Here is a 27,408-nt window from a genome sequence, read left to right on the forward strand (position 1 = left end):
CCTGACCCTCAAGAAACTGCTCCTCCCTAGCACTCGCCACTCTACATTGTAAATGCCCATCTAACCATGACCTTACCCTATAGACCACACCCTCTTTGAGGGCAGGGACCTTGCCTGTCTTCTTCACTTCTGGGTCTGCACCACCTAACACAGCATTTGGAATGAATGAGTGAACGAACGAATGAATGAATGAATGAATGAACGAGTGAATAAATGAACTATTCCTTTTTCTCTGAGCAAAGAGGGGTGGGAAATATGCAGTGAGACAGAGGAAGGAGAAAAAAATAGGAGAAATGGAGAGAGAAAGAAAGAGACCATAACCTGTTACCTCTTGGAAACTATCACTAAGGGTCTGACAGGACTGGAATTCCCCTGGTCCGCTTCTAAGGGATACTCCATGGTATTTTATTTAAACATTTAAAACACATAAAAAGAAAAAATCTGAAGAGAGAAAAATCATTCAATATGGGAATCTTACTCTGAAAGAACCAAGCAGGTAGGTCTAATAAATCAGGCTTTTCCTCTGGCTCCATGGTGTGTGGAATGATTTACTACACCCATAAAGCAAACTAAAGGACTTTGAGCTGAGAGACACTCCAGAGGCCTGGAGCTGGGATGGCGCAGACACGGTTGTATTTGAAGGCGTGGCTCTGAGGCTGAGGGATGGACGGTTCACAGTTGCCCTGAGTCCACGGGGGATGGAGTTCAAAAGAGGAGAGGCGTCAGCAGCAGCTCTGTCCATGGCTGATTAAAACGATGGAATGTAAAGTCAGAAAGGGGAGGAGGGCGTGGATCAGGCTGCAGATTTCCTCAGTTGGTCCCCAATTTGCAGCATTTCGTTCAAATGTAAGGGGGCCATCATACCTGATACAGCCTAATGCAATTTCATACTGTTTGTAAAAATCATTAGAATGCTTGAAATAGAAAAAAAATACGCTCAGGCTTTACATACAAAGAAAATAACTGTGTATAAAACAAAATAAGAGTGGTCTCCAAGAGATATTAGCTGATTTGCACATTCTGTCAGTTCAAGAAGCCAGACATAGGGAGAATACAGGAAGGAAAAATGGAAATCTTAAAGGAACAAGAGGCTGCAGCTTACAGAAGAGATGACCTTTCACTAAAATGTCCCTAGTAAGTTCTATCTACAGTTTCTCATCAAACTTGAACCAAATGTACTGTGTCAGCGAATCCTAAGTCAAATTTTCAGCACATTACCTAGGCCGCGGGTGTGGCCCTGGATTCGAGAGCTGTGCTAGTCTTAAACTATGAAGAGTTACTTCATATAAAGTTGAGGTCCCAGACTTCTGGAATGAAGGGAACAACAACAAAAAATTAATGGAGACATGGACCCAAAATAGGATTGTCAGGGGTTTTAGTTTTTGGTCAAGTTAAAACAAAGAGGGAGGAGCAGAAAGAGAAGAAACAGAGGAAGAGGAAGGGAAGGAATAAGAAGTGGAGGACGAAGTGGGGAAGGGGAGGGGGAGAGAAGGAGGAGGGGGAGGGGGAAAGAAGTGGGGGGAAGAGGAGAGAACTTCAGTCCACCATGACCATGATTTCGAGAAAAGAATGGACAGTGTAACACACACACACACACACACACACACAAAGCTAAGAACAAAATCTCCAAATTAAAAAGACATGAATTCATATTTATGGAAAAAATCACTCATTTTTATTTTCTCATAGGCAGGCTTTGGGGAACAAACTGATGGACTAGTGTAGCATGTGGGCTTTGAAGCAATACAGGGTCAAATCCCAACTTGACCACCTACTAACTAACTAGAGCTGGTTGTTTCAAGTCCCCCAGACATAGCTCCCTCTTCTGTGAGGCAGGGACACTCACTTAAGGGCAATTGTGAGCAGGAAATGAACCCGGCACATTAGGGCTTAATAAATAGTATCTGCTGTTATTCTTGGGTGTATCCTTTGACCCTCCTTTATCTCTAAGACTAAGCGTGAGTATAGGTAAGTGTTGGGATTGGGGCCAAGGGTAGAAAGGAAAGGTCACTCCTGGTACTCCCACCCCCCCAATGTGAAGCTGTGCCTCTTTTGGACCACAAACCCCTCCCCTCAGACGAGATTCTGTGGGATCTTGTCCTCTTCCCTGTTAGGGAGTCCAGTTAAACTTGATCTCATCTGACTAAAGATGGTACCTGAAGAGACAAGTTAGGTGGGAGGGGCCTCTGGGTCCTGCCCATCCCGGGATTCTCCTGGGCCAGCGCTGGAAGCCCCCTAGGGCTCCTAAGAAGCCCATCATTTTGATTTAGAATAAAATTGATTTGTTTGTCGACCATAAAGACAGATGGAGTACGTTTTGCCAAAAAACAGAGGATTTGGCCGTGACTGGTTCTTGCATTCCGTAGACCTTTTTAGCTACAAGATTTATATCAGAGTGGAAGATATGGCCGCAAAATGTACGAGAGTTAAGTGTGATCACACTCCTCCCTACTTCCCTCCTGCAGACAAATGACAAGCAGATTTTAAAGGAAAGAGCTAAGGCTCTGGATTTGAGATGTTCTGGGCAAAATGATATCACCTCCTCACTGGTATACTCTGAGATGCTGTTTTAAACGTTGATTTGCTCAGAATTAGAACTGAACTCTGTAGAGGAAACGGGAACAGTAAGAACAAAGGCCTTTCCCAGGTAACCTTGAGGAGAGGTACCAGCTCGGCTGTCAGGTGAGCTGCCCTCAACAGCATCTAGATCGTTCATCTCTTTGAGCCTCTGTTTCCCAACAGGAATGTAAAACTAATACCAGCCGATTCTCTCTAACAAGACTGGGGCAAAGACCAAAGAACACTGTAGATCTGAAAAAGTTCACAGCACAGTAAATTTGAAAAAATGCAATATGGTATAAAACTGTGATCACGGTAATATTACTGGAGCTTCAACTCTGTTCTTTCTTTAAAGGCCTGAAATTTAAAATTACAACATACCAAATAGGGGCTTCCCTGGTGGCGCAGTGGTTGAGAGTCCGCCTGCCGATGCAGGGGACACGGGTTCGTGCCCCGGTCCGGGAGGATCCCACATGCCGCGGAGCGGCTGGGCCCGTGAGCCATGGCCGCTGAGCCTGCGCGTCCGGAGCCTGTGCTCCGCAACGGGAGAGGCCACGACAGCGAGAGGCCCGCGTACCGCAAACAAACAAACAAAAAAACATACCAAATAAAATAAATGCTTGTCTCAGTCTACAGGACCTCATGGAAACTTGGCTTTCAGCCGTGGAGTAACCCAGATGCTCTCAAGGGTCTCCTGCCTTTCGAAACACCAGCCAACATGGCCTCCGACACCACCACGAATTTCAGCTCTGCAGCCCATGGGGCCTCCGGACCCTCTGTAGGATCCTTGTGTTTTCCAGAGAGGCTTACCTTCTCATGGCCTCTTGTCTCCTGGGTTCCTGCCTCTTTGTGCTGAAGATTCAGGGCCGGTGCATGGGGCAGAGGGAAGAAGCAAAGAGAGGCTTTACAGCACGAAAGCCTTCCAGGGAGTGCTGGCCACGCCCCACACCTGCTCCTTTTCTCCTGCCCTCCTTCTCACCCTCTCCATCCACCTCCCCCTCCCCTTCCGGAGCAAGCCCCACACATTCTTCACATTGTCTCCTGAGGAGTCACTTCCTCTTCCTGATATCTTGGTGCTGGCTGGCGTCCAACGAGTCTCACCCCATCCAAGCAGGCTCATCTAGGCCTGCTTTTTCAAGCAGTGGCGGATTCTCCCTAAAGAGGAGCTCAGGTGCCAGCTGTTAAAATAACACCTGGGTAAAATAGCGCTGTCACTAACTGCTGTGAGAACAAACCGGGGCTCCAAAGGTGGTTCTCTTCGCTAACAACACCTGCATCACCTGGCGACTTGTTAGAAATACAAATCGGGGGCCTGCAGACCTATTAGGTCAGAAACTGAAGGTGCAACCCAGCGATCTGTGTGTAAACAGCCTCCAGGAGATGCTGAAGTATGAGGGTCACTGAATGCTCGAAAGCTGCTCAGAGCCTCTGTCTCACGTACCAGTTATACGGCATCCAGCACAGTGCCTGACGTACAGGAGAGCTTCAATAAATGCTCGTTAAATTCATGAGTAGACAAAGGGCTGCATACCCAGCTCTCTGTTACCATATGGAGAGCAAGAGGAAGCAGAATATAAAACACAATTTCTGCTCTTGTACTCGAAACCAGCAACAACGAGAAAGCAATGTGTGAGCTTGAAGTCACAGAGCAACTTACAGTCAACTTACAGATATTTAGCCCACGTTTCTGATGATCCGGATGAGGAAACAGAGACCACACAAACTGACCCGGGTGGGAGGGAGCAGAGTCGGACCAAGACCCACTCGCTGTCCGGGTGTCCTGGCCTCGGGGGTCCTGGGATTTCCCAGCTTCACAACTCCTCTAAGCTGGAGGATGATTAACGGCTGGATTTCATGGTTCAGCCCCCGAATCTGCAGGGGCTCAAGGGGAGAACTCAGTGTGGGGCTGGAGGAGTTGGAGAAGGTCATGCCGGATGGGGAGCTTGACTGGGCTTCTTTTCAGAACAAGAAAGATCTGGATGAGCAGAGATTTATGGGATTTTCTTTTTCAGTTTTGGTAACATTCCAAAGCGTGGAGAGAAAACATGCAGCCAGCTTGTATTTAGGGGACATAAACTGTATTTACCCAAAGCAGGAATCTAGATCCAGCCAAGCAAAGATGCAGGCCAGGCTCCTAGGCCTAGAAGGAAATTGGGGTTGGGCTCTTGGGCCCTAAAGGGTACCAGTCTCCTCCACCCCCAGCTCGCCCCTCAGGGATGTGGGGGCTGAGGCTCGTTCTTTCCCTTCACCCTGACGCTTCTCTTGGCCGTTTCGCGTCTCTCTTCTTGGGCACATCTGCCCCTCTTGTCCATCCCTTCTTGGTAAATTCGGCACCAACAACAAAGTCTGATGATTTCTTTGAATTAGAGGTTCCCCCACCCACATGTCTGTGTCACTGCCAGCAAAAGGTCCTCCGAGTAGTCGTAACCTTGGAGGACTTGTGATGTGGAGGACGGTGAGTGGGAGGTGTGACAAAGCCGAGTGAAACCTTGAAGTCATAGAGCAACAGGTCAACTTACAGATATTTAGCCCATGTTTAGCCCATGTTTCCTTGACACAAAACTTTGAAGTTTTGCTTCAAAGAAAGTAGGCTGGAGCGCAGGGGGGGTACAAAGAAAAGAATGCTAAATTCACTAATTTTGAAAAGAGTGACTAACTTTCAACCTACAGCATATTGGAAGCATTAGAGCCTGTAAGTGACATCTGTCATAAAACCTCCAGCAGCGAAATCTGACACACCACATGAATGAATGAATGAATGAATGAAAAGAGGAAAAGAAAGTCGTTTTTCAAGAACTTGAAGTGTAAAACACCCATGCATGAGTTGAAAGTTGTCTTTCAACAGTATTATAGTTTGGTAAGCTCTAGGGAAGCCAAGTAATGGTTAATAAGTGGCTTTGGGGCTTCCCTGGTGGCGCAGTGGTTGAGAGTCCGCCTGCTGATGCAGGGGACGCGGGTTCGTGCCCCGGTCCAGGAAGATCCCACATGCCGCGGAGCGGCTGGGCCCGTGAGCCGTGGCCGCTGAGCCTGCGCGTCCGGAGCCTGTGCTCTGCAACGGGAGAGGCCACAACAGTGAGAGGCCCGCGTACCAAAAAAAAAAAAAAAAAAAAAAAAATAAGTGGCTTTGTTAGAATCTTTGTTAAGCTAAAGGCAAAAACAGTATGCTTAGTTATCGAGGTGATAACCTAAGCTATTCTGCAAAAGGAAAAGCTACCTGAAATTAGGACTAACTACAAATCATCTAGAATTTCAGCTGATCTTATTTGTTAAAGACATCAGCTGCTTCATCACAGATTTATGTTTAGAGGGAAGTGGTGGGTGAGATGGAGAAGCAGCACATGAAGCATGAAATCAATAATTCAATAGCAGAGCTGCTTCAAAGGGAAAGGAAAAAAACACTTTGTGTTACACCACAGAACAAGAACAAGCAACGGTGCCGGCCGTTGGAAATACCTGTGTATTCCAACTTTAGCAAGTACAATATCACTGTCTACTAGGGGGAAAAACATACTTCTGAAGGTCACCAAGCATTTTATGACTGGAAATCTAGATGTTCTTAACAGTTAAGCAGCAATGTACTTAGGTTGAAAAGCACGATTTCTTTCATTTAACTTTCTAAAAGTCAACTCACTCCATCTTTTCGTGTACTTTTTGAGTTACTCCTGGAAAGAAGTCAACATCTTAGTAATGTAACTGCCCTAGGGCTGGTGTGCAGACTGGAGGCTGTGATTCAGGAAATCTGGGACAAACCTCAACACTACCCAGAACTCAGGAAGCCTAATTCTCAGGCTGAGAAAAATGACCAGAAGTTACGTGTTTCTCCCCTTTGAGATCTTAGGAACGAAGCCCTTTAGGATGAAAATTGAGAGGAGATTCTTGGGATTTCTGACCACCGTGTGCTCAGCTAAGTGCTGTTTAACCGAGGACCTCAGTGATCTGGGGGTCTATGTCCATCTTCAGTGTGAAGAGCTCAGAGATCAAAAATAAACTCCCATTGATCCCAAATGACTGAAGAAAGAAGCCGTCTAGCTGATCGTCTATTCATTTCATCAACTATCTGCTTAGCTCCGTGGCTCTTGCTCTCATGGTTCGTGCTCATGTCTGGCTCCTCAAGGTATCCCATGAGCGCCTGTAAGGTGCCTTTCCTCATGGCTCTTCCTGGTGGGGACTCCGTGCCTGACATTAGGAGACATTCAATAAACGTGTACTAATGTAAAAACTAATTTTTTTTCACACGCTACAGCAATGCATGTTTAAAAATTTTAAAATATTATTTCATCTTTCTTTATTCAAGTTATTTCAAGATACTAAACTTTTTCTGTATATTTAATAATTCACTGAAAAGTGTCTATTCTATGACAGTCATTTGGGTTGGGTGCCAGTAAGTTTTTTTTTTTTAAACAACTTTATTGCAGTATAATTGCTTTACAATGGTGTGTTAGTTTCTGTTTTATAACAAAGTGAATCAGCTATACATATACATATATCCCCATATCTCCTCCCTCTTGCGTCTCCCTCCCACTCTCCCTATCCTACCCCTCTAGGTGGACACAAAGCACCGAGCTGATCTCCCTGTGCTATGCGGCTGCTTCCCACTAGCTATCTGTTTTACATTTGGTAGTGTATATATGTCCATGCCACTCTCTCACTTCCTCCCAGCTCACCCTTCCCCAACCACATGTCCTCAAATCCATTCTCTAGTAGGTCTGCATCTTTATTCCCATCCTGCCCCTAGGTTCTTCAGAACCTTTTTTTTTTTTTTAGATTCCATATATATGTGTTAGCATACGGTATTTGTTTTTCTCTTTCTGACTTACTTCACTCAGTATGACAGACTCTAGGTCTGTCCACCTCACTACAAATAACTCAATTTCATTTCTTTTTATGGCTGAGTAATATTCCATGTATACATGTGCCATATCTCCTTTATCCATTCGTCTGTTGATGGACACTTATGTTGCTTCCATGTCCTGGCTATTGTAAATAGAGCTGCAATGAACATTGTGGTGCATGACTTTTTGAATTATGGTTTTCTCAGGGTATATGCCCAGGAGTGGGATTGCTGGGTCATAACTTAACATCCTTAAGTACAAAAGATGCCAACATTACAACAGGGAGGTGACTAAAGTCAGTTCTCACCTCAAAGCACATTGTGGAAGCTGCTTTCTAACAGTCAGTCCCACATAGAAACACGTCCACTCAGAGATTCTCCCCCTCGTCTCCTGGTGTTTCCTCTTCCCGCCCCTCCTCCACTCCCCTCCCCTCTCCCAGCCCCTCCCCCATCAGCAGGCTTCTCTTCCACACATCAGCAGACCACCAAGGAGGAAACTTTGTATCTCACTGTAAGAGGTATTTAGATTCCTGAGAAATGGAAGTTTCCTTATGAAAGCAACATTGAAACACACTCATTTTCAAGTGTCATTGCAGAATTTGCAATGATTTTTTTTTAAATAGTATTGATGACCTGAAATTGCACTTGACAAAGTGACTTCATATCATTTTATAAGACTGAATTGAGTTAGGGGCAATGTTCCTGGTGTTGGTCCTCATTTATCAACCAAGCTACAGAGGTTGTTGGAAGAAGGGCAAGGCTGGGCTTGGGCCTCAGGTCTCTGGGGCACTCACCCCAGAGGACACATTCTTGAGTTTCTCCTTCCACCCAGGAATGCTCTTCTGAGTGTGAGTCAAACTTCTCTGACCATATCTGCCTGGCCCTGAAAGGTTTGGTGCTCTGTTACTTGAAAGTAAATGCTTATTATTATTATTATTATTATTATTCTCAGATTGGTCCCCACGGAAGAGAAATAATGGCTCCCGAGCCAAATGTTTATTCAATTGAGAGTGAGAAAATTCAAGCAGCAGAGGGGAGAGATCTTGTTATTGCCAAGGGGATGGGCGGTGGCTACAAAAAATAAGATGTTGCAATGCTTACGTCACAGATTAAAGTATCATCCTTTCCTTTAATTTCCCAAACTCCACTCTAAGCTACCATTAGTATAATTTTAGTTAATCTATCCAATGGATCTTGTTCTGAATTTTATACATTTGGAGGGAAATTTGTGGTTAAGTGAGCCTCAAAAAACTCTCACCCACAGCAACCATGATGCTTAGAGAAGAGGCAGGGATGTGGGAAAAGGTTATCTGTAGTTCTATTTGAAGAAAATGTTATTGGAAAGACATCCCAACACAGGCCCATTTGGGTTCCTGAGTGAGACCCAGAAATCCATTCTATGTGGGGAAACAGGATACACAGGAACATTTAAAAAATCCAATTGTCTCTCCTCCCAAAGAACTAATGAATCAGTTGGGAAGGCAAGGTCTAAACAGAAGAAAAATCAAATAGCAATATAAGGGGGCAGATGATGAGAAAGCCAACAAAATGAAAAATGACCCAGAACCGTAAGTTCAGGAAAGGGAGAAAAGACCCTAACATTCCACACACACACACACAAAATTATGACAATATTAGTGGTTTTAAGAGTGGTCATGTATTTCCACTGTTTAAAAAGAATATAGGTTTTTGCTAAAGGGCCGTAAGGACTACGTGTGTTGTTGACATGGTAGTGAGACCCCAGCTTTAAGGTCAATCCACTGAGCTGAGCCCGCGACTCTAGATATCGGGGACCCGATATATTGCTTTACTGCTGCTACTAATCATGGAAATGGCTAAATTCATTACCTGATCCTCCTTAGCTCCAAGCCAGTGTCCCAGTAAGACAAGAAACAATTGTTTTTTTCATTTTAGCACATTTGTTCTTGTTTCTATGTCATAAAAAGAAAGAAGCAAAAATTTGTCCTGTGTCCTGTTTTAGTGACAGAAAGTAAAATAGGCAGTTTCCACGTGTTGGTTCATGGGCAGTGCACCCTATGGTTCCTGTGAGGGCAGGTCCTGCTCCAGCGCCAGGAGGAGGCCTCTCACCCCCTTACAGTTGTGATGGTCTCAGCTCCACCAGCTGCTCCCAGGGCTAGTGCTCAGGCCTTGAAAACTGCAGGTTCCTGCCCTGCTCTCCTTGCCCAGACCATCCCCCGAGTCTCCTGTAGTTTAGAGAAGAGGAATGTGTTTACTTTTAAGACTAGGACCCTGAGCCTGAAACATGATTGGCTGCCCTTATAAAGCAGAAATTTGGGCCAAAGACGGCCTATCCAGAGAGAAATGCGTGACTTGTAATAACTAAAAAACATGTACAGTTGATTGTGAATGATAACGTATTACGATGTTTTCAAATACCTTAGAGACCTTGCGCTGGTGGGAGACTGACTACCTTGGCTGTTTATTAGATCCCATTGCAAGTAGAAACTACTCTTGAAACAAAAAAAATGCAGCTGTCTCTAGTCCAAAAGCATGGAAACCAGCTCTCTCTGCAAACAATGAGCCTGCTTCCAGCCAACACAGCAAGAGAGTCTCATTTCTCATGATTTTCTTCCAAATCCCAAACAGCAAATGCCTTTGAAATGCACAAAGGCGCAAGGAGCCTACTGAATTGGCAATTATTCCTGTTCCTTTTTAGTAAAGGAAGGGAAAGCATAGAAAGATCTGTGTTTTACTCCTTAGGGGTTTCCAAAGACAAGATGGACTTAGGACAAGTTAACCCTCCCCGTAGAGAACTGCTCAGAGCTGCAGAGGGAGAGTGTTTTGCATTTTCAAAGCCAAGGTATGTTTTCTTTTCGGCAGAGGCTCCGTTCCAGGGGGAAACTGAAATGTACTAGCTCCAGAATGAACCCCATAGAAACCACACTGCTTTTCAGCACGGTTATAGTCAGCACATAGTTTACCAGTTAAAAACCACCCTCCCCCTCATTCTCCAGCCCAGAGAGTCTGCAGTCTGCTTCCCAAACACACTCTTGCAACAAATAGCGATAGCCCAGATAAGTTGGAATTTTAAATATGCACCAAAATGCAGGTCCTGTTATCAGAGTCATCCGAGGAGGCCCGACCGGTTCACCGAGTGGCTGACCCAAGCAAAACTGTGAGACAGCTGAGGCCTGATGCTGGTGGAGGCTGTCTACCTCCCTGCCTCGCCGTGTCCGAAGACCCAACGCGACGTCCTTCTTGACCAGGACTCTTCGTCCACGTGGGACAGCTGGCTGGTACACATCCATGCAGGGCGTTAGCTGCCCAGGCTGGCTTGTTATCTCCTAAGAACTTCTCTGCTGCCCTGGAGTGGACCCCACTCGGTTCCCGAAAGATCCTGCACTTCTGCTGTCCCGGCATCCCTCCCCCAGTCCACGTCGTCCACAGGACTGGCAGCTCTGTTCCACTCACGGCTGGGTCCCTAGTCCCAATAAATATTTCCTGAATACTGTTGGAAAGGTGTTGCTCACAGAGACCCATGCTAGCTCTTCAGCTGTTCAAAATGAATGTCTACCTGTGGAATTTCAGTGAAAGACGTATCTGAGTGAGAGGTATTTTGAGCAGAGGCAACTGGTGAAAACCCATCAAATAGGATAGTATTTACTTATCAGGCCTTCCCCATGCAAAAATCTGTAACCTTTACAGTTTCCTGGAGTGCTTTGAGAATATGATTAAACCTAAACACCCTCTACCCAGAAAAAAAAATGCATGAGAGAACACACACACACACACACACACACACACACATACACACACACAGATACATGCACTCTTGTCTGCATTGTCAAGAGATTAAAGGATCCACTGAAGTACATTCCTGGATCCCAGACTAAGAACCTCTGTTCCATCTTAATTGGATACTTTTCTCAGTTTCTACTTCAGACTCCTACCTCCTTGAGGGCAGGAAGGAAATCGTGGTTGGCCCTGTGCCTAACAGAAGTGACCACAGCTCCTTGCATGCAGTGGGAGCTCAATAAATGGTCAGGGAAAAAATGCACATGTGCTAAGAAAGGGTGTCCCGTTGACCAATAGTTTCTGTGCTTTCTCTCCACCTGTCCAGACCCTCACCCAAAGAAACAGAGCATTGCTACAACTTGCAGAGTGGGGAGCAGGGGTGCTTCTCACACTTATGCAGAGTCAGTGACCCGAGGCACCTGCCCCAGACCAGTTTGGTCTCTGTGGTCCACTGTCCTCTGCGGTGAGGGGGAAGGCAACAAAACTGCCCCAGAGGGTGATTTGAAAATTTATGGGGGTACTTTTTGCTTGCCACAATTATTAGGGATGCCTATCAGTGTTAATTGGGAAGGACTCCAGACATTTTGCAATGTGCAGGCAAATCTTACATAGCAAAGAATTGTCCGAAATCTCACATGACCTCCACATGTGCCATGAGGTATTCATGTAGGTGAAAACATGTTTATAATTCTGTGACCCTCGATGTCAGCTCAGTGTTACATAACGCAAAGTAATCTTTTGCAACGTTTGAAGGTACACCGAATTTTCCAAGAATGAGGCTACCACGCAAGTCAATGTAAGATTGTACATTGCTTGGTTTGGAGCGTCACTAAGAATTGTTCACCTTTGAAAAATCTCGATACCAGCGTCTACAACTCAAGAGATTTGAGTCACCAGCACAGCACAACTGGCTGCACGTGAGAGCTGTTTCATTCATGGCGATCCTACACAGACCTACAAGCTCTGACTACCTCCTCATGTCTTCTAGCATAGCTGTGCCCAGTCATTTACACATTTAAATGCATATTCTTCTTTTAAATTATTTAATAGTCCTCCTTTACATTATAATAAGGGCATCTATTGATTTTTAAAAATTGTGTGTATAGGGAAGTTTTATTATCTAGATATTTAATTCCAAGAGAGTGAAAGGAATGTAACAAAAAAGGGGATAAGTCTGATAGTGAACTATGGCAGTACCATTTATACGGGGAATCGTTAAGGATGCCCAAATGCAAGTAACAGTGTGCTAAATTTGGCTTAGAAAAAGAACACAAAGACAATTTTTTCATATAAGAAGAAGCCCAGAGGCTGGTAGTTCCAACATCGGTTTAGCAGTTTAAGACGGCCCAGCTGATGACGTCCTGCTACCTACAGTGTGCAGGCATTTGTCCTCAGGCTTGTCCCGTCATGGAAGCAAGAGAACTGCGGCTGCTCAGCTTGTTTCCAAGAAGAAGAGTCACTGATTTTCCCTTGTATGGCTCTTTTTATCAAAGAGGAAGACTGTCCCCAGAAGCTCCAGGGGAGACTTCCCTTCTGGCTGAATTCACCAAGATTTAATTAGAGGCCCACGGGAATTTACTTAGATGCCCTTGGCTACAAGGGAAGCTGGGAAAGCCAGCCTTTTCAGTATTAAGTAGAGGTGGGCTCTGCTGGCAAAGATATGGGGGGAGGGTGGCTATAGTTTACAATCAAAACCATTTGCTAGTCACCGTGGCATGATTTCTCAGGAACAAATAACAAGCAAAAACAAAAAACAAGAGCAAATATAGCTTTTAGAATGATGTAACTATGTGTTTATACTTGAACCAGAAGTATGAAAACATTGGACAGTTAATCTCTGTTTGACACTATTGATTCTTCATGCCCCAGTGTTTTTTGTTGCCGTAATTTGATTCCAACCCAAAGTGGCATGTTCTGTGTTCAAAACAAGGTTCAACGCTGCCACCCATCTCACAGCTTTAGTGTGGGTATCAAATGAGAATATACACAATTATACAGAACTCTTTACATATGTAGGATATTCTTGATCTGATAACATCGATCCCAAAGAATAGTTAAGGAGCTTAACTGTACGTTTATTTTAAACTAAGTTTCACAGCCTAGATGGGATTTGAAATGAAAAAAAAATACCCTGCGTATTTGAATTGAAATTTTAAAATATAACTTTCACATTCAAACTAGAGACCTAATAGCCTAAACTATTTGAATACTGAGACTGTGACCTTTCTGAAAAATAAAGAACTGGAACAAAAAAGAATCATTATAGACTGAAGATTCAGTAAGAAAAAAAAAAAAGAACACTCTGTCCTGTTTTAATCCCCATTAACAAGGCGCTGACCTTGAACACAATCAGGCAGTCGAGTCAACGGCCAAGAAAGGGTGATGCTGTTATTTCCAGCTGCTCCCTGGTGAGCATTTAAATGCTCTTTCGGGATGTTCAACATCACTAATTATTAGGGAAATGCACATCAAAACCACAATGAGATACCACCTCATGCTTGTTAGATTAGCTATAATCAAAAAGACAATAAATAACAAGCATTGGCAAGGATGTGGAGAAAAGGGAACCCTCGTACACTGTTGGTACGAATGTGAATTTGTGCAGCCACTATGGAAAACAGTATGGGAATTCCTCAAGAAATTAAGACTAGAGCGGTCATATGATCCAGCTAGCCCATTTCTGGATATTTATCCAAAGACAAAAACACTCATTGGAAAATATGCACCCCTATGTTCATCACAGCATTATTTACAGTAGCCAATATATGGGAACAACCTAAGTGCCCATCAGAGGATGAATGGATAAAGAAGATGTGGACACACACACACACACACACACACACACACACACACACACTGGAATACTACTCAGCCATACGAAAGATGAAATCTTGCCATCTGCAACAACATAGATGGACTTTGAGGGTATTATGCTAAGTGAAATAAGTCAGGTGGAGAAAGACAAATACCATAGGATTTTGCTCATATGTGGAATATAAAAAACTAATAAATAAGAAACAAACCAAACCCAACAAAAATAAACACTTAGATACAAAAAAACACAGTAGTGTTTACCAGAGGGGAAGGGGTGGTGGCGGGGAGGGTGAAATGGGTAAAAGGGATCAACTGTATGGTGATGGATGGAAACTAAATTTTTGGTGGTAAGCATACTGTAGGTTATACAGAAGTAGAAACACAATGCTGTACACATGAAACTTATATGAGGACTTCCCTGGTGGTCCAGTGGCTAAGAATCTGCCTTCCAATGCAGGAGGCGTGGGTTTGATCCCTGGTTGGGGAACTAAGATTCCACGTGCTGTGGAACAACTAAGGCTATGCGCTGCAACTACTGAGCCTGCGCGCTCTGGAGCCCGCACACCACAACTAGAGAGAAGCCCGCCCGCTGCAGCTAAAGATCCCGCATGCCACAACGAAGATCCTGCGTGATGCAACTAAGACCTGACGCAGCCAAATGAATAAATAAATAAATAGAATTGATTTTAAAAAAAGAAACACATAAGGTTATAAATCAATGTTACTTCAATAAACATGAATTTCAAAACTATAAAATAAAATAAATGCCCTTTTGGTGCTGTGCAATGGAGCTAAAGTTAAAACGGTGATCACGTGTCTGGGCTTTTCATTCTCAAAAGTGTCCTGGTTTGGGTGATAAATTGTAAATGGTCGCCTCACTAACAGATTTAAAATTTCTAGATTATAAATATGCACTATTCCCAACCCCCTAGCTTTAGGGCTGAAGAAGGAAAAGCTAAGAGAGGAGCAAGTTGTAGGGTTGGGGAGTTGGAGCAGAAGAGGGTTGAGCAGAAAAAAAAAAGAGTAGACAATTTAAAAAATAAAAAACAAATCTCACGTTAGAAACAACAAAAATCCAGAAGCCATTCCTCCAGGTACTCTCCTCCTTGGCTGGGAGGGCTGGTGGGGAAGGAAAATTTGACAAGGGCCTGATGAATGGATGGCTTGTTTCCCTCTGAAAAGACTTACAGCTGGACACCAGTAGTCCGAATAGCAGTCCTGTTTCTCAGGCAGCCTTCCAGGGCTGCCAAGCGTTACAAGCCCCTCATAGAGTGACGGATTTTAAAGGTGAATTGAACCCATTTTAAGATCCCTCTAGGGCAGCAGATGGATAGAATGACAGACGGTTCCTATGGTGTAGCCATTTTCTTTGCCGGCCCAACTATGCACTCAGCACTGTGGGCTCATGACTGGTGTGCAAGCAAGATGCATTCTATGAAGTATGCAAAGGGAGTTTGCAAAGAACTAGTCTACAAGTTCTTCTAAATAAAATAGAAAAATATTGACCAGGCCATAGTAAGACTAGGCAAGCCGATGTGCAACTCTGAGATCCAACTGGGAGAGAGAGAAGTGACGTGTAGTGAAATCGTCCTTTCAGGAGTTTCATTCAATCTATTAAAACTGAGAGTTCTTTGGATTGGATCAATGTCACCAAATTCTTTGGCCAAAATCATAATGAATTTTAGTGTAGCTCAATGGTTAAGCATTCCAGTTCTGGATCAGATTGCCCTGGTTCGAATCCCAGCTTCACCAATTACCATTAACTTGAGGCAACTTTCTTGACCTCTTTGAATCTGTTTCCTCATCTAGAAAAAGGGCATAATTATAGTATCCACCTCATAAGGTTGTTGAGAAGAGTTGACGAGTGAAATGCTTAGAATAGTGCCAGGCACCTAGTGGTGCTTGTTCATGTCAGTTGTGGCCCATCATCACTATTAAAAAGTGCAATCGCAAGGTTTCATTGTAATCTCTTAAATGTACAACTTGCTACGTTCAGCTTGGTGAGCCAGGGCAAATTGTTTTTTTCAGAGATAATATTAGAGTGATAGTTTGATAAATGTCCTAGTTTCCTTCCCTTGAGTAGGCCGGGAAGAGAAGTTCTGTGAAAGAACAAAGCTATTATAAAACATCGTTACAGGGTGATAGAGCTCTACGGAGCTTCTGTGCTACACACACGTATGTAATGCTCAGGAGTTCATTCATTCACACATTAAATAAATTTGGGTTTATTACCCACTGAGACCTGTTCTAAGGGTTGTGGATAGAATCACAAATGCAACAGGTCCCTAAGCTCAGGAACCTCTCAAGAATACGGCGACGCTGACCAATAACAATCCTCAGATGCGGGCTAGACAAGAAATAGCTGGGGCAACTCAGGGAGCACAGAGGAAGAATGCCAAACTCAGCCTCTTGACACTTGAGAAGTCAATCCCAGGTTTGGATACGGCCAGGGTCTGCATATGGAAGAGTTTCAAAGTGGGTAATTCCTGACTTTAGGTGAGATGGGGACAGACAGGAAAAGCTCAGTCAATTTAACATGAGCAGCCAGGGGAGAGGGGGCCTTGGGCAGGGCTGACACAGCACACACTGGCTCTTTGAGCACAATCCAGTGAGGTCAGGGTTACTGTTGACTTTCGACAGATGAGGAACCAGCTCTTAGCTGTGGAGCTCGGTGAAGTAGGTGGGTATGGCTCCAACCCTTGGTTTCTCCACTGCGCAACTGGGGCTCGATTCCAGGAAGAGTAATGGAGCCTTGCAAGGACATTGCAGAAGAAAACTAAGAGCATATGGTTACATTCAGAATGATAGTAATATGTTTCAAATTAGATTATATTAGGAAGCTGACGATGCTAGGTGTCTCTAGGTGTGATCAAGCCTGGATGAAGATTCAGGCAAATTATCCTCTAAGATCAGGAACAAGACAAGGATGTCCACTCTCGCCATTGTTATTCAACAGTTTTGGAAGTCCTAGCCACGGCAGTTAGAGAAGGAAAAGAAATAGAAGGAATACAAATTGGAAAAGAAGAAGAAAACTGTCACTGTTTGCAGATGACATGATACTATACATAGATAATGCTAAAGATGCCATCACAAATCTACTAGAGCTAAACAATGAATTTGGTAAAGTTGCAGGATACAAAACTAATGCAAAGAAATCTCTTGCATTCCTATACACTAATGATGAAAAACCTGAAAGAGAAATTAAGGAAACACTCCCATTTACCATTGCAACAAAAAGAATAAAATACCTAGGAATAAACCTACCTAGGGAGACAAAAGACCTGTATGCAGAAAACTATAAGAAACTGTTGAAAGAAATTAAAGATGATACCAACAGATGGAGAGATATACCATGTTCTTGGATTGGAAGAATCAATATTGTGAAAATGACTATACTACCCAAAGCAATCTACAGATTCAGTGCAATCCCTATCAAATTACCAATGGCATTTTTTACTGAACTAGAACAAAAAGTCTTAAAATTTGTATGGAGACACAAAAGACCCTGAATAGCCAAAGCAGTCTTGAGGGAAAAAAAATGAGTTGGAGGAATCAGGCTCCCTGACTTCAGACTATACTACAAAGCTACAGTAATCAAGACAATATGATACTGGCACAAAAACAGAAATATAGATCAATGGAACAGGATAGAAAGCCCAGAGATAAACCCACACAAATATAGTCAACTAATCTATGACAAAGGAGGCAAGGATATACAATGGAGAAAAGACAGTCTCTTCAATAAATGGTGCTGGGAAAACTGGACAGCTACATGTAAAAGAATGAAATTAGAAAACTCCCTAACACCGTACACAAAAGTAAACTCAAAATGGATTAGAGACCTAAATGTAAGACCAGACACCATAAAACTCTGAGAGGAAAACATAGGAAGAACACTCTTTCACATAAATCACAGCAATATCTTTTTTGATCCACCTCCTAGAGAAATGGAAATAAAAACAAAAATAAACAAATGGGATGTAATGAAACTTAAAATCTTTTGCAAAGCAAACTACAAACAAGATGAAAACACAACCTTCAGAATGGGAAAAAATATTTGCAAATGAATCAATGGACAAAGGATTAACCTCCAAAATATATAAACCGCTCATGCAGCTCAATATTAAAAAAACAAACAACCCAATCCAAAAATGCACAAAAGACCTAAATAGACATTTCTCCAAAGAAGATATACAGAGTGCCAACAAACACATGAAAGGTTGCTCAACATCACTAATCATTAGAAAAATGCAAATCAAAGCTACAATGAGGTATCACCTCACACCAGTTAGAATGGGCATCATCAGAAAATCTACAAGCAACAAATGCTGGAGAGGGTGTGGAGAAAAGTGAACCCTCTTGCACTGTTGGTGGGAATGTAAATTGATACAGCCAGTATGGAGAACAGTATAGAGGTTCCTTAAAAAACTAAAAATAGAATTACCATATGACCCGGCAATCCCACTACTGGGCATATACCCAGAGAAAACCATAATTCAAAAAGACACATGCACTCCAATGTTCATTGCAGCACTATTTACAATAGCCAGGTCATGGAAGCAACCTAAACGCCCATTGACAGATGAATGGATAAAGAAGATGTGGTACATATATACAATGGAATATTACTCAGCTATATAAAGGAACGAAATTGGGTCATTTGTAGAGACGTGGATGAATCTAGAGACTGTCAATACAGAGTGAAGTAAGTCAGAAAGAGAAAAACAAATATCGTATATTAACGCATATATGTGGAACCTAGAAAAATGGTACAGATGAACCGGTTTGCAGGGCAGAAATTGAGACACAGATGTAGAGAACAAACGTATGGATACCAAGAGGGGAAAGCAGCGGCAGGGGGTAGTGGTGGTGGTGTGATGAATTGGGAGACTGGGTATACATGGGAGACATGTATACACTGATGTGTATAAAATGGATAAGTAGTAAGAACCTGCTGTATAAAAAAATAAATAAAATAAAATTCAAAAAATTCAAAAATTTTTCGCTACTTTCACAGAAAAGAACATCAAGCCAAGACAGCTATACAAAGACTGCCAACAAGATCACAAATGTGTGCCAGCCTATGAGAGCGCACGCATCCTCATAGAGTATTGGAGTTTCTCTTCCACCCACCGGTCACGTCCCAAGGCCTGTGCAAGACTCAGGGCAGAATCGTGAGCAGCTCACAGTGGGGAGATGCACATAAACACATGTAATGACAATATGCCTGGGTTCTGATTTACAGTGTGATGGTTTTCTATCCATAGATGTGTCAGGTGTTTTATAAAGATTTACGGTGAAATTTCTTTTTTCATAAGAAATTAACAAAGGGCTTGAGATATGTCTCAAGAGGTTGAAAAATGTCAGTGGTCTGCTCAGTTGCATCATCAAGAATAGTCAATAAGCCATTTATGGAAAACGTGAGTATAGCAAATATTTATAAAATAAGCATCAGAATTCACTAACGGTGTCTGATCACATCACAGATCATCCTTCAACCTCTAGCTCTGGGTCTTCCTCACTGGAATGTTTGGAGAGAAGGTTGGGTGCTTTTCCAAACTCAGAACTTTCACCTTCGTGACGTCTGTCTGTGTGGTGAACCACTTCACGTGGTCAGTGGCGTGATCCCTGGGCCTTTTTCAGAGCAAGTGAAAACTTTTACTCACTCTGGTCAGGATTGTTTTTCACTGCTTCTCAATCTGGGAGCCCACGTGCAATGTTCATTGGCATTTTCTGGTTATATGTTTACTCAGAAGTGGAAAAACTCTCAAGAAACATGCTTTCACAGAGCATAGACTCAGACTCCTTACCAGGCCAGTGACATTGTCATGAGGGGCCCTGGAAGTGGATCCAGGCTGGGAGGTTGCCCTGCCACGCTGGCAAGAGTCTCTCTCTCTCTCCAAGGCTGCTTGGTCAACCTGCACCAAGCAACCTGTAAGAGACCACTAAACCTTCACTGGGCAGTTTAAATCACATGGCCCTTAAACGTTTTATGTGTGTGTGTGTGCATGCCTATGTGTGCCTATTTGAAATTTTTACTTTTTAAAATATTTTATTTTACTTTTTAAAATATTTTATTTTTACTTTTTAAAATATTTACTTTTTAAAATATTTATTTAAATATTTAAAAATATTTTATTTTAAAAAGTAAAATTTTTACTTTTTAAAATATTTTAAAAGGAAGCATATGGTGTGATATTTCCATAGGGATAAACAGCGCATAGGAACACATAGGAGGGGCATTCAGTTTGAGGGGGTCAAGCTAGGTCCCCCAGGGGACGTGGCACGCAAGCTGACAACTGAGAGATTTTGAATTCCTTGACTTAGACCTCCCACCCAGCCTCCTATTTCTGCAACCCCATCCTAGATGCTGTGCAGCTAAGCCTTCTTGATGGAGAAAGTTCTTCCTGGGAGAATGCTGGCCTCACATGTAACAAAACCTACTCTCAGGACGGGTTTATTCTACTTTGTGTTGATAGCTTCAGCCTAAAATTCAGATGGTGACTTCCTGAGCCTTCCCCAGGGCTGGGTCTTCCTGTGCAGACAGGAATAATGAGACGCTTCATCTCTCCACCCGAGAGAGGGTAGGATTTTTTCCTTCCATACGGGAATGGCCTCAACTCATTATCAAGATTTCCAAGACTGCTTTTAAATGTCAGTTTTGTGAGTTTCTATCCAAGACATTTGAAAACAGTTTTCTGTTTGGCTTATCTACAGTGGTTTGAAAATGGAGTTTGGTGTTTTTATTGTTTTCGACCATGTTAACTTTGGAAGACCTCACCGATGGTTTCTTTTCATATTATCCTAAGTGTGTCAAAAGCTTTTAATATAGGCCTGAGCTATGTTCTAAGAATTGATTGAAAAGCAAACACATCCCTGGTTCCAGCACTGAAACTACCACTGTAGACAGATCAAGGCCCTGGGCATAGCCTTGCCCCAGCCCGGGAACAGGAGAGGGAGTTTAAGAAGTGAGAGGGTCTGAGGACGCCCCACGGAAGCATTAGCAGCACCAGGAGGCGAGGATGTGACCACAGTGAGCAGGCCGTGGGGTTCCCTGATGTGTTCAGTGTTGCAAAGAGTTAAAGGATTCTTCAGTTCTTCCTAATTCCCCACTGGACATCCTGGCTAACGAATTCCCTCACTACTCATCTTACCCCCAGCCTCTCCCTATTTTTAACCAGCAGCCAGTCCTGGGACCATTGTCCAGCTGGGTGTCTTCTTAAGGAGATAATGAAGAGAGATGATTTTGCCCATTGCCAAAGGACCTTGGGTCCTCTGGTGTACTTTCTTATTGATGTGCTGGTGTGGTCCGGTCACTAGTTGGTTATTTTCTAGTTTAAAATTTCTTACTTTAATATTTAACCTAAAGGATTGAAAAATTGCAGTGTTATCCAACTGTTAGGCTACGCAAGTGATCATTTTCAAGGAGCTGGAAGGATTTTCAAGCGAAAATGTTGATCCCATCAGGAAGCAAACTGCTTACTTGGATGGGAGGTTATTTAACGTGCCCTGGGTCTCTAGATTAATATCCACTATCCTAGAGGGGCTACTTAGTTTCGTGACGGCTGCTGACTGATGCTGGTCACTGGTTCCCTCCAGCTGTCCCAGCTCCATTCTGGATTCAGGCTGTTACTGGCTAACCTGGTACCTCCCCGCAAACTGCTCCACTTGCCAGTGGCTCAGGAGGGGAGTTCTGGGCGGTTCTGAGCTGCCCTCGGTTTCGAGGAGCTGGAATAAAGCCCTAACACCTCCTTGCTGTTCTCTCTTCTCCTCGCTCCCCAGGTTCTGCCAAGAGTGCAGGGAAACTGTGACGTGGGAACGCGACATTATTGAACACCTGTGGTGTGGCAGGCTCTTTGCTGGGCACTTTAGATGCAGTTTCTCTTCAAAACCTCAGAAAGACCTAGGAAACGGACCCTACTGAAATTTCCATTTAGTAGATGAGGCAACAGGTTCAGAAATGTTAACAAGTTATATGGCCTGGAAGGCTCAGTCAGTCTGGTTCCAAAACCTGAAATCATTCCAGTCACACTGTGCTGAGTCCTGAAAGTTCTAAATTGTCCTAAATTCCCGAGATGCTCCCATCATGTGTGGGCAGGGATAGAGAGGGGAAGACAGAAAAGACACCATATTGTAGGGCACCTGAGATAAGGCCAGGACACCAGGGTCTGTGTTACTAAAAGGAATTTTCCTGGAGACGGTTATCGGCCCAGACAAGGATCACTGGTGGTCACACAACAGCTATCGTTCCCCCAGAGGGTTAGTAGCCATAATGGCAGTAACGGGGGAATCCCTGAGCTAGTGTAGATATTCGATAAGAACTAAGAGAAATCACATCTTGGTCTGCACTAAGGTCAGATAAGATTAAAGTGCTGAGTTGCTTTGCTCCTGGCGGGAATCACATCAACTCCAGTCGTTGATGAGCATGGGATAACACCACGGTCACCTCATGCTCATCAAAACTGTCATTGGTAGTTCTCTCTCTCTCTCTCTCCCTCTTTCTCTCTTTTCCCAAATGACTTATATTTAATCATCAGAAGCAAATGAAACGGAGCATTTACAACAGAGAAGAGAACACATCCGTGCCTTTGGCAAATGGCCCCGGGGCAGAGAGGGTCTTCAGGCTGCCCCCTAACTGATCCCCACCAAGCAAAGATGCCCGCAGTGGCCCTCGCAGTGTGTCCCAAGAAAGGGGAGGTGGAATCTGCTGGTGCTGTGGGCTCAGGTCTCCCTGCACCCCGCTCACTCCTGACCAGTGTTAGAAGTCCCCCATGCCCTCTCTGGTCATCACTCTTTGCTTCACGGCTTGGAGCAACGTTGTCAACCTGCAGAACAGGACTGCTGCAAAGACAGTGGTCTTTGCAACTTCTCAGCCAATGGCTACCAGATTCTTTCATGTCCTCCAAGATAACTATCCCATCAGATCTCACAGTTCTCCTGGGGGTAGTTGGCCCTAAGGGAGGTAAGCAGAGGATTATCTCTGCTACACCTATTTACCAAAATGACTCGTCGTGGGTAGCTGTAGAGAAGACATAATAGAAGGGGAGACTGAGTGCATTAAGCCTCTGAAAAGAGGATCGATGAAACCTAAGCTCTTCCAACAGAGTTTTGGGGTGGGCTCTACGACTTCACTTGAGGGAATATGGTCCAATATGGTGCTTCCCGTCCTCTTTGCTGTCACAGTACACAGAGAATATGTTCATACCTGAACCACACACCAGGGGAGAGAGTAAAAATTGTGTCCACTCACAGCCAGAAGCAACAGGCCAGGCAGCTCTGGAAGCCCCAGACCCATCCCCACCACTCCGAAAACTGAGGGACCAAAATCTGGGCACACCTTTGGGAACCTCTGGACAAGCCAATAGAATGGTCTGCTGAAACGCCAGAGGAGCCCCATCCTATTACTATTAATGATGTGGATATCTCTCCCTCGGGCAGCTCAGGAACCAACACTACTGTTTGGGGTCTGGAGCAAGGTCTTAAACCCTCCCTTGTCTGAGCCTAAACTCCACCTCAGTCTAATCCCCCAGCAATACTGAACTCCTGATGGTGAAGAAGGGTCAACTGGACAACACAACATCAATTCCGTCTCTCTCAAACAGCCAGAATGCTGACAGTGCACTAGAGAAAGCATACGAAGGAAGAATTTTCTCTGATTCCCATCACTCCTGGGCATTTTGTACCTAATCTCTTTTTTCCATGAAATCTTTGGAAGAAGGCTGCTTTATTTTGAAATTCAACATCCCACCAAAGGGTTTCAAAATATATCTTCTATTTTATTTCAGATAATCCCCTCCTTGCCACATCTCAGGTCTAATGTAAAAAGTTGATCTATAAATTTTTAAGTGGCCATATTTCTATAATTTATTTTACCTTCAATTAAATTGATGATATAACTCAATACCACAAAGATATGTGATATCCCTAACTGAAGTCTGTGGAACCATACTAAAATTAACCTAAAAAAGGAAAGAAGTGACCTAAACGTGCTTATATCAGTTTATAAAATTTAACTTAATAAGTAGTTTTGATATGACCCAGCAATCCTACTCCTAGGTTTATATACCCAAGAGCAATTCGTGCATAGACCTGCCAAAAGGCATACACAAGAATGTTCTAAGCAGCTTTATTCATAACAACCTAAATTGGAAACAACCCACACATCCAGAGAATGGATAAGTCAATTGCGCTATATCCAGTCTCTCCCTGCCTCTCTCTCTCCCCACTCCCACCACCAATACAACGAGAAAACAGCCATCTGCAACCCTGAAGAGGGTCCTCACCGGAACCCGACCATACTGGCACCCTGACCTCTGACTTCTAGTCTCCAGAACTAGGCCCAGTTTTGCAGCGAAGACACACAGGAGCCCGAGGTCAAATTCTGGGTAGCTGAATGGTGCTGCCGGAAGGCAACAACAGTTGGTCTCCCAAGCCTGGCTCTTTCCTTCTGAGGAGAGTGTGGCTGGAACTGACAGGATCTTGCAACTCACAGGCCCACCAGCAGGGATCCCACAGACCCGATGCCCTGTGTGGACGGACTCCTATGCCATGCTCCTTCCCACTTTGGGTCTCTGCTCTGACCAGAATAACCTCCTCCCTGTACCAGTGGTGAATTCCCCCTAGCCTTCCCTTTGAAGCCTTCCCTAAGGCCCAAGGAGAACAGATGAAACCTCAGCACTTTCTACATTTTCTTTATTTAAAATACCCGTGATCCTGTATGGTAACTATTTACCCATTAATCATCACTCTTACATATATTGTGAACACACCGAAGAAAATACATGTTTCTTATTCCACACCCCCCCCCAAAAAAATTGTCCTATATCCATATAATGGGATACAGTTCAGCAAGAAAGGCTACAAACTACTCCCAACAACATAGATGAATCTCACAGACATTATGTTGAGCAACAGAAGCCAGACACAAAAGAGGGTGCATTGTATGATTTCACTTGTATGACGTTCAAGAACAGATGTCTGGAGTGGTTACCTCCAGGTGGAGAACCAACGATTGACTGGAAGGAGAACAAGCAACTTTCTAGACACATGTGCTGGACACGTGCTATGTCTTGATCTGAGTGGTGGTTACAAAGGTGTACACGTATTTGAACATGGAGCAGCACACTTTAGATTGGTACATTTTATGCTCTTTACTGTTATATCTCAATGTAAAAAAAAGGAAAAATAGATCTCACATCTATTTAGTGCCTAGGAAAATTCCCCTAGTGACTTAACTTTCCCTTGTGTTAAAAAAAAAAAAAAAAAGATATTGGAAGTTGAACCAGGCAAGGCCGGGACCCTCTGGGAGAGAAGCAGGGATTGAACATCACATCAGGATCAACTGGAAAAACCATTGGGTGAAATCAGCGGACACTTCCTCTGCTGACTTGGCCCATTGTGAAGTCTCAGCAAGGGGCTCAGTCCACCCCTTCTGCTTTCCACTTTCACATTTTAGACTGAATTGTATCTCCAAAATTTATACGTTGTAGACCTAATCCCCCAATGTGACTGTATTTGCAGATAGCCTTTAAAGAGGTAATTAAGGTTAAATGAGGTTATGGGGGTGGGCCCTGATCCAACCTGACTGGTGTTCTTATAAGAGGAGATTAGGACACAGACACACATGGGACAGACCACGTGAAGACATAGGGAGAAGATGGCCATCTGCAAGCCAAAGAGAGAGACCTCAGAAGAAACCAACCCTGCTTACACCTTGAGTTCAGACTTCTAGTCTACAGAACTGTAAGAAAATGAAATTTCTGTTGTTAAGCCACCCAATCAGTGGTGCTTTGTTATGGCACTCAAGCAAACTACTCCAAGTTCTTCCCCTGGTTGAGATGACTCACATTCCCGCTCCTGCTTCCTACTGACTGTGGTGGTCTCACCTGAGTAGCCTTAACTTATCGTTAATCTGTGTCCAGACCTCAGTTCCAGAAGACGTTTGGCATTCTGGACCTAAGATATACTCCAAGAACAAACCACGTTAGGCAAACACAGGAAGCCCAAGTCTCATTTTCTGAGAGAGGGAAAAAAGAAAAGGTAGAGAGATGGAGTCTAACAAGCTCATAGTAACCCAAGCAATGTCTCAGTCTCCTTAGCTTCAAGCTTCTCCCCAAAGGAAGTGACTGTTTTGCCCTATTTGGGGACTTAAAAAAAAAAAAAAAAAGAAGTGGGAGATGGAGCAGATGAGGTCCAGAGCATCAAAGAGCTGTATTTTTTTAATTTAAAAAAAATTTAAATGTTACTGTATTGAAGTCTCAAAAAGCTGTGTTTTTAAAAAAAATGTTAACATTGTTAAAACCATAAGAGACTGATGTCTACTTCCAGGAAGATGGGGTAGTTGCAATCTTCTCTATTCCTTTTGTTAATACAACTAGAAACCCTGGATGTTACGTATAACCACAAAAGATGGAAAGAAGAGGACAGAACAGCTAGAGACCTGGGGACCCAAAGAATGACACAGTGGTGAGTTCCTGAGTTTTCTTTTTGCTTCATGTGTCCCAGACTTGAGCTGAAGAAGCAGGCAACTGGGAAACACCAATGGGCACAGATAAGAGAAAGTCCCAAGTGAAGCTAGCCCTCTCCATGTCCTCTCTATGCCCTCTCATGACCTCTCTATGCCCTCTCCATAACCTCTCTATAACCTCTCTATCCCCTCTCCATGCCCTCTCTATCTTCTATGTCTTCTCTATCTTCTCTCTATGCTCTCTCCATGCTCTCTCTAGCCAACAGAACAGGGACAGGGCCACCTGGGACGACAGGTTATTTTAGACAATAACTGTTCTACTCCAGTCAAACATGACAGAAAAAACTGTGACCCCAGCCATGCCAGGAAAGACTAAGTAGGGAGCTTAGACTTTCATCTTTACAGGCTTCAAAGAGGCACCCCTCCCCCATGCACTTCCCTATCTGCATGGGGGTGATATCAGAGGAGCCTGAATAGGGAGCTGGGACTTCACCCCACTGGGTGGTAACACCACTCAACAGCAGCAGAATGCACATTTTCTACAAGTGCCCACAGAACAGGTATCAAGATAGACCATATTGGGGCCATAGTGGAATCAAACTAGAAATCAATAACAGGAAGATAACAAGAAAATCTCCAAACACTTGGAAACTTAACAGTTGATTACTATGTCTCCTCAGTGGATTGGCCCTTTAAGAATTATATAATCTCCTTATCTGTCTCTGGTAATTTTCCTTTTCTTTGAAGTCTCCTTTATCTGATATTAATATAGCCATTCCTACTTTCCTTCAAATAATATTTGTATGATATATCTTTTGCCATCTGTTTGTTTCCAACCTGCTTATATCATTTTCTCTGATGTGGATTTCTTTTATAGCATATAGTTGGATCATGTTTTTTAGTTTACTCTGCCAATCTCTGTCTTTTAATTGATGTATTTAGACCATTTGCAAGCACTGAGTGTTTTCCACCTAAGATTGGG

General features: G+C 43.6%; 1 protein-coding gene and 1 long non-coding RNA gene across 4 annotated transcripts in view; one reads left to right on the top strand and one right to left on the bottom strand.

The window, feature by feature from the left end:
- LOC141276041 (uncharacterized) overlaps positions 1-3,532 on the bottom strand; it is a 31,257-nt gene extending 27,725 nt beyond the window's left edge. The window contains exon 1 of the long non-coding RNA XR_012324906.1: positions 3,370-3,532. This is a non-coding gene — a long non-coding RNA (uncharacterized lncRNA). The remainder of the gene's footprint in view (positions 1-3,369) is intronic.
- The window catches only part of UST (uronyl 2-sulfotransferase), a 378,486-nt gene that overhangs the window by 309,600 nt on the left and 41,478 nt on the right, over positions 1-27,408 (top strand). For 2 of the 3 annotated variants that reach the window (XM_073789712.1, XM_073789713.1), the window contains exon 8: positions 26,338-26,425. In XM_073789712.1, coding sequence (XP_073645813.1) covers positions 26,338-26,425 — 88 coding nt within the window. Of the gene's footprint in view, positions 1-10,460; positions 10,613-26,337; positions 26,426-27,408 lie in introns of those variants that run through there. The other variant, XM_073789715.1, reaches the window with a different exon arrangement.

Source organism: Tursiops truncatus, chromosome 12 (assembly GCF_011762595.2).
Source record: "Tursiops truncatus isolate mTurTru1 chromosome 12, mTurTru1.mat.Y, whole genome shotgun sequence".
NCBI lineage: Eukaryota > Metazoa > Chordata > Mammalia > Artiodactyla > Delphinidae > Tursiops > Tursiops truncatus.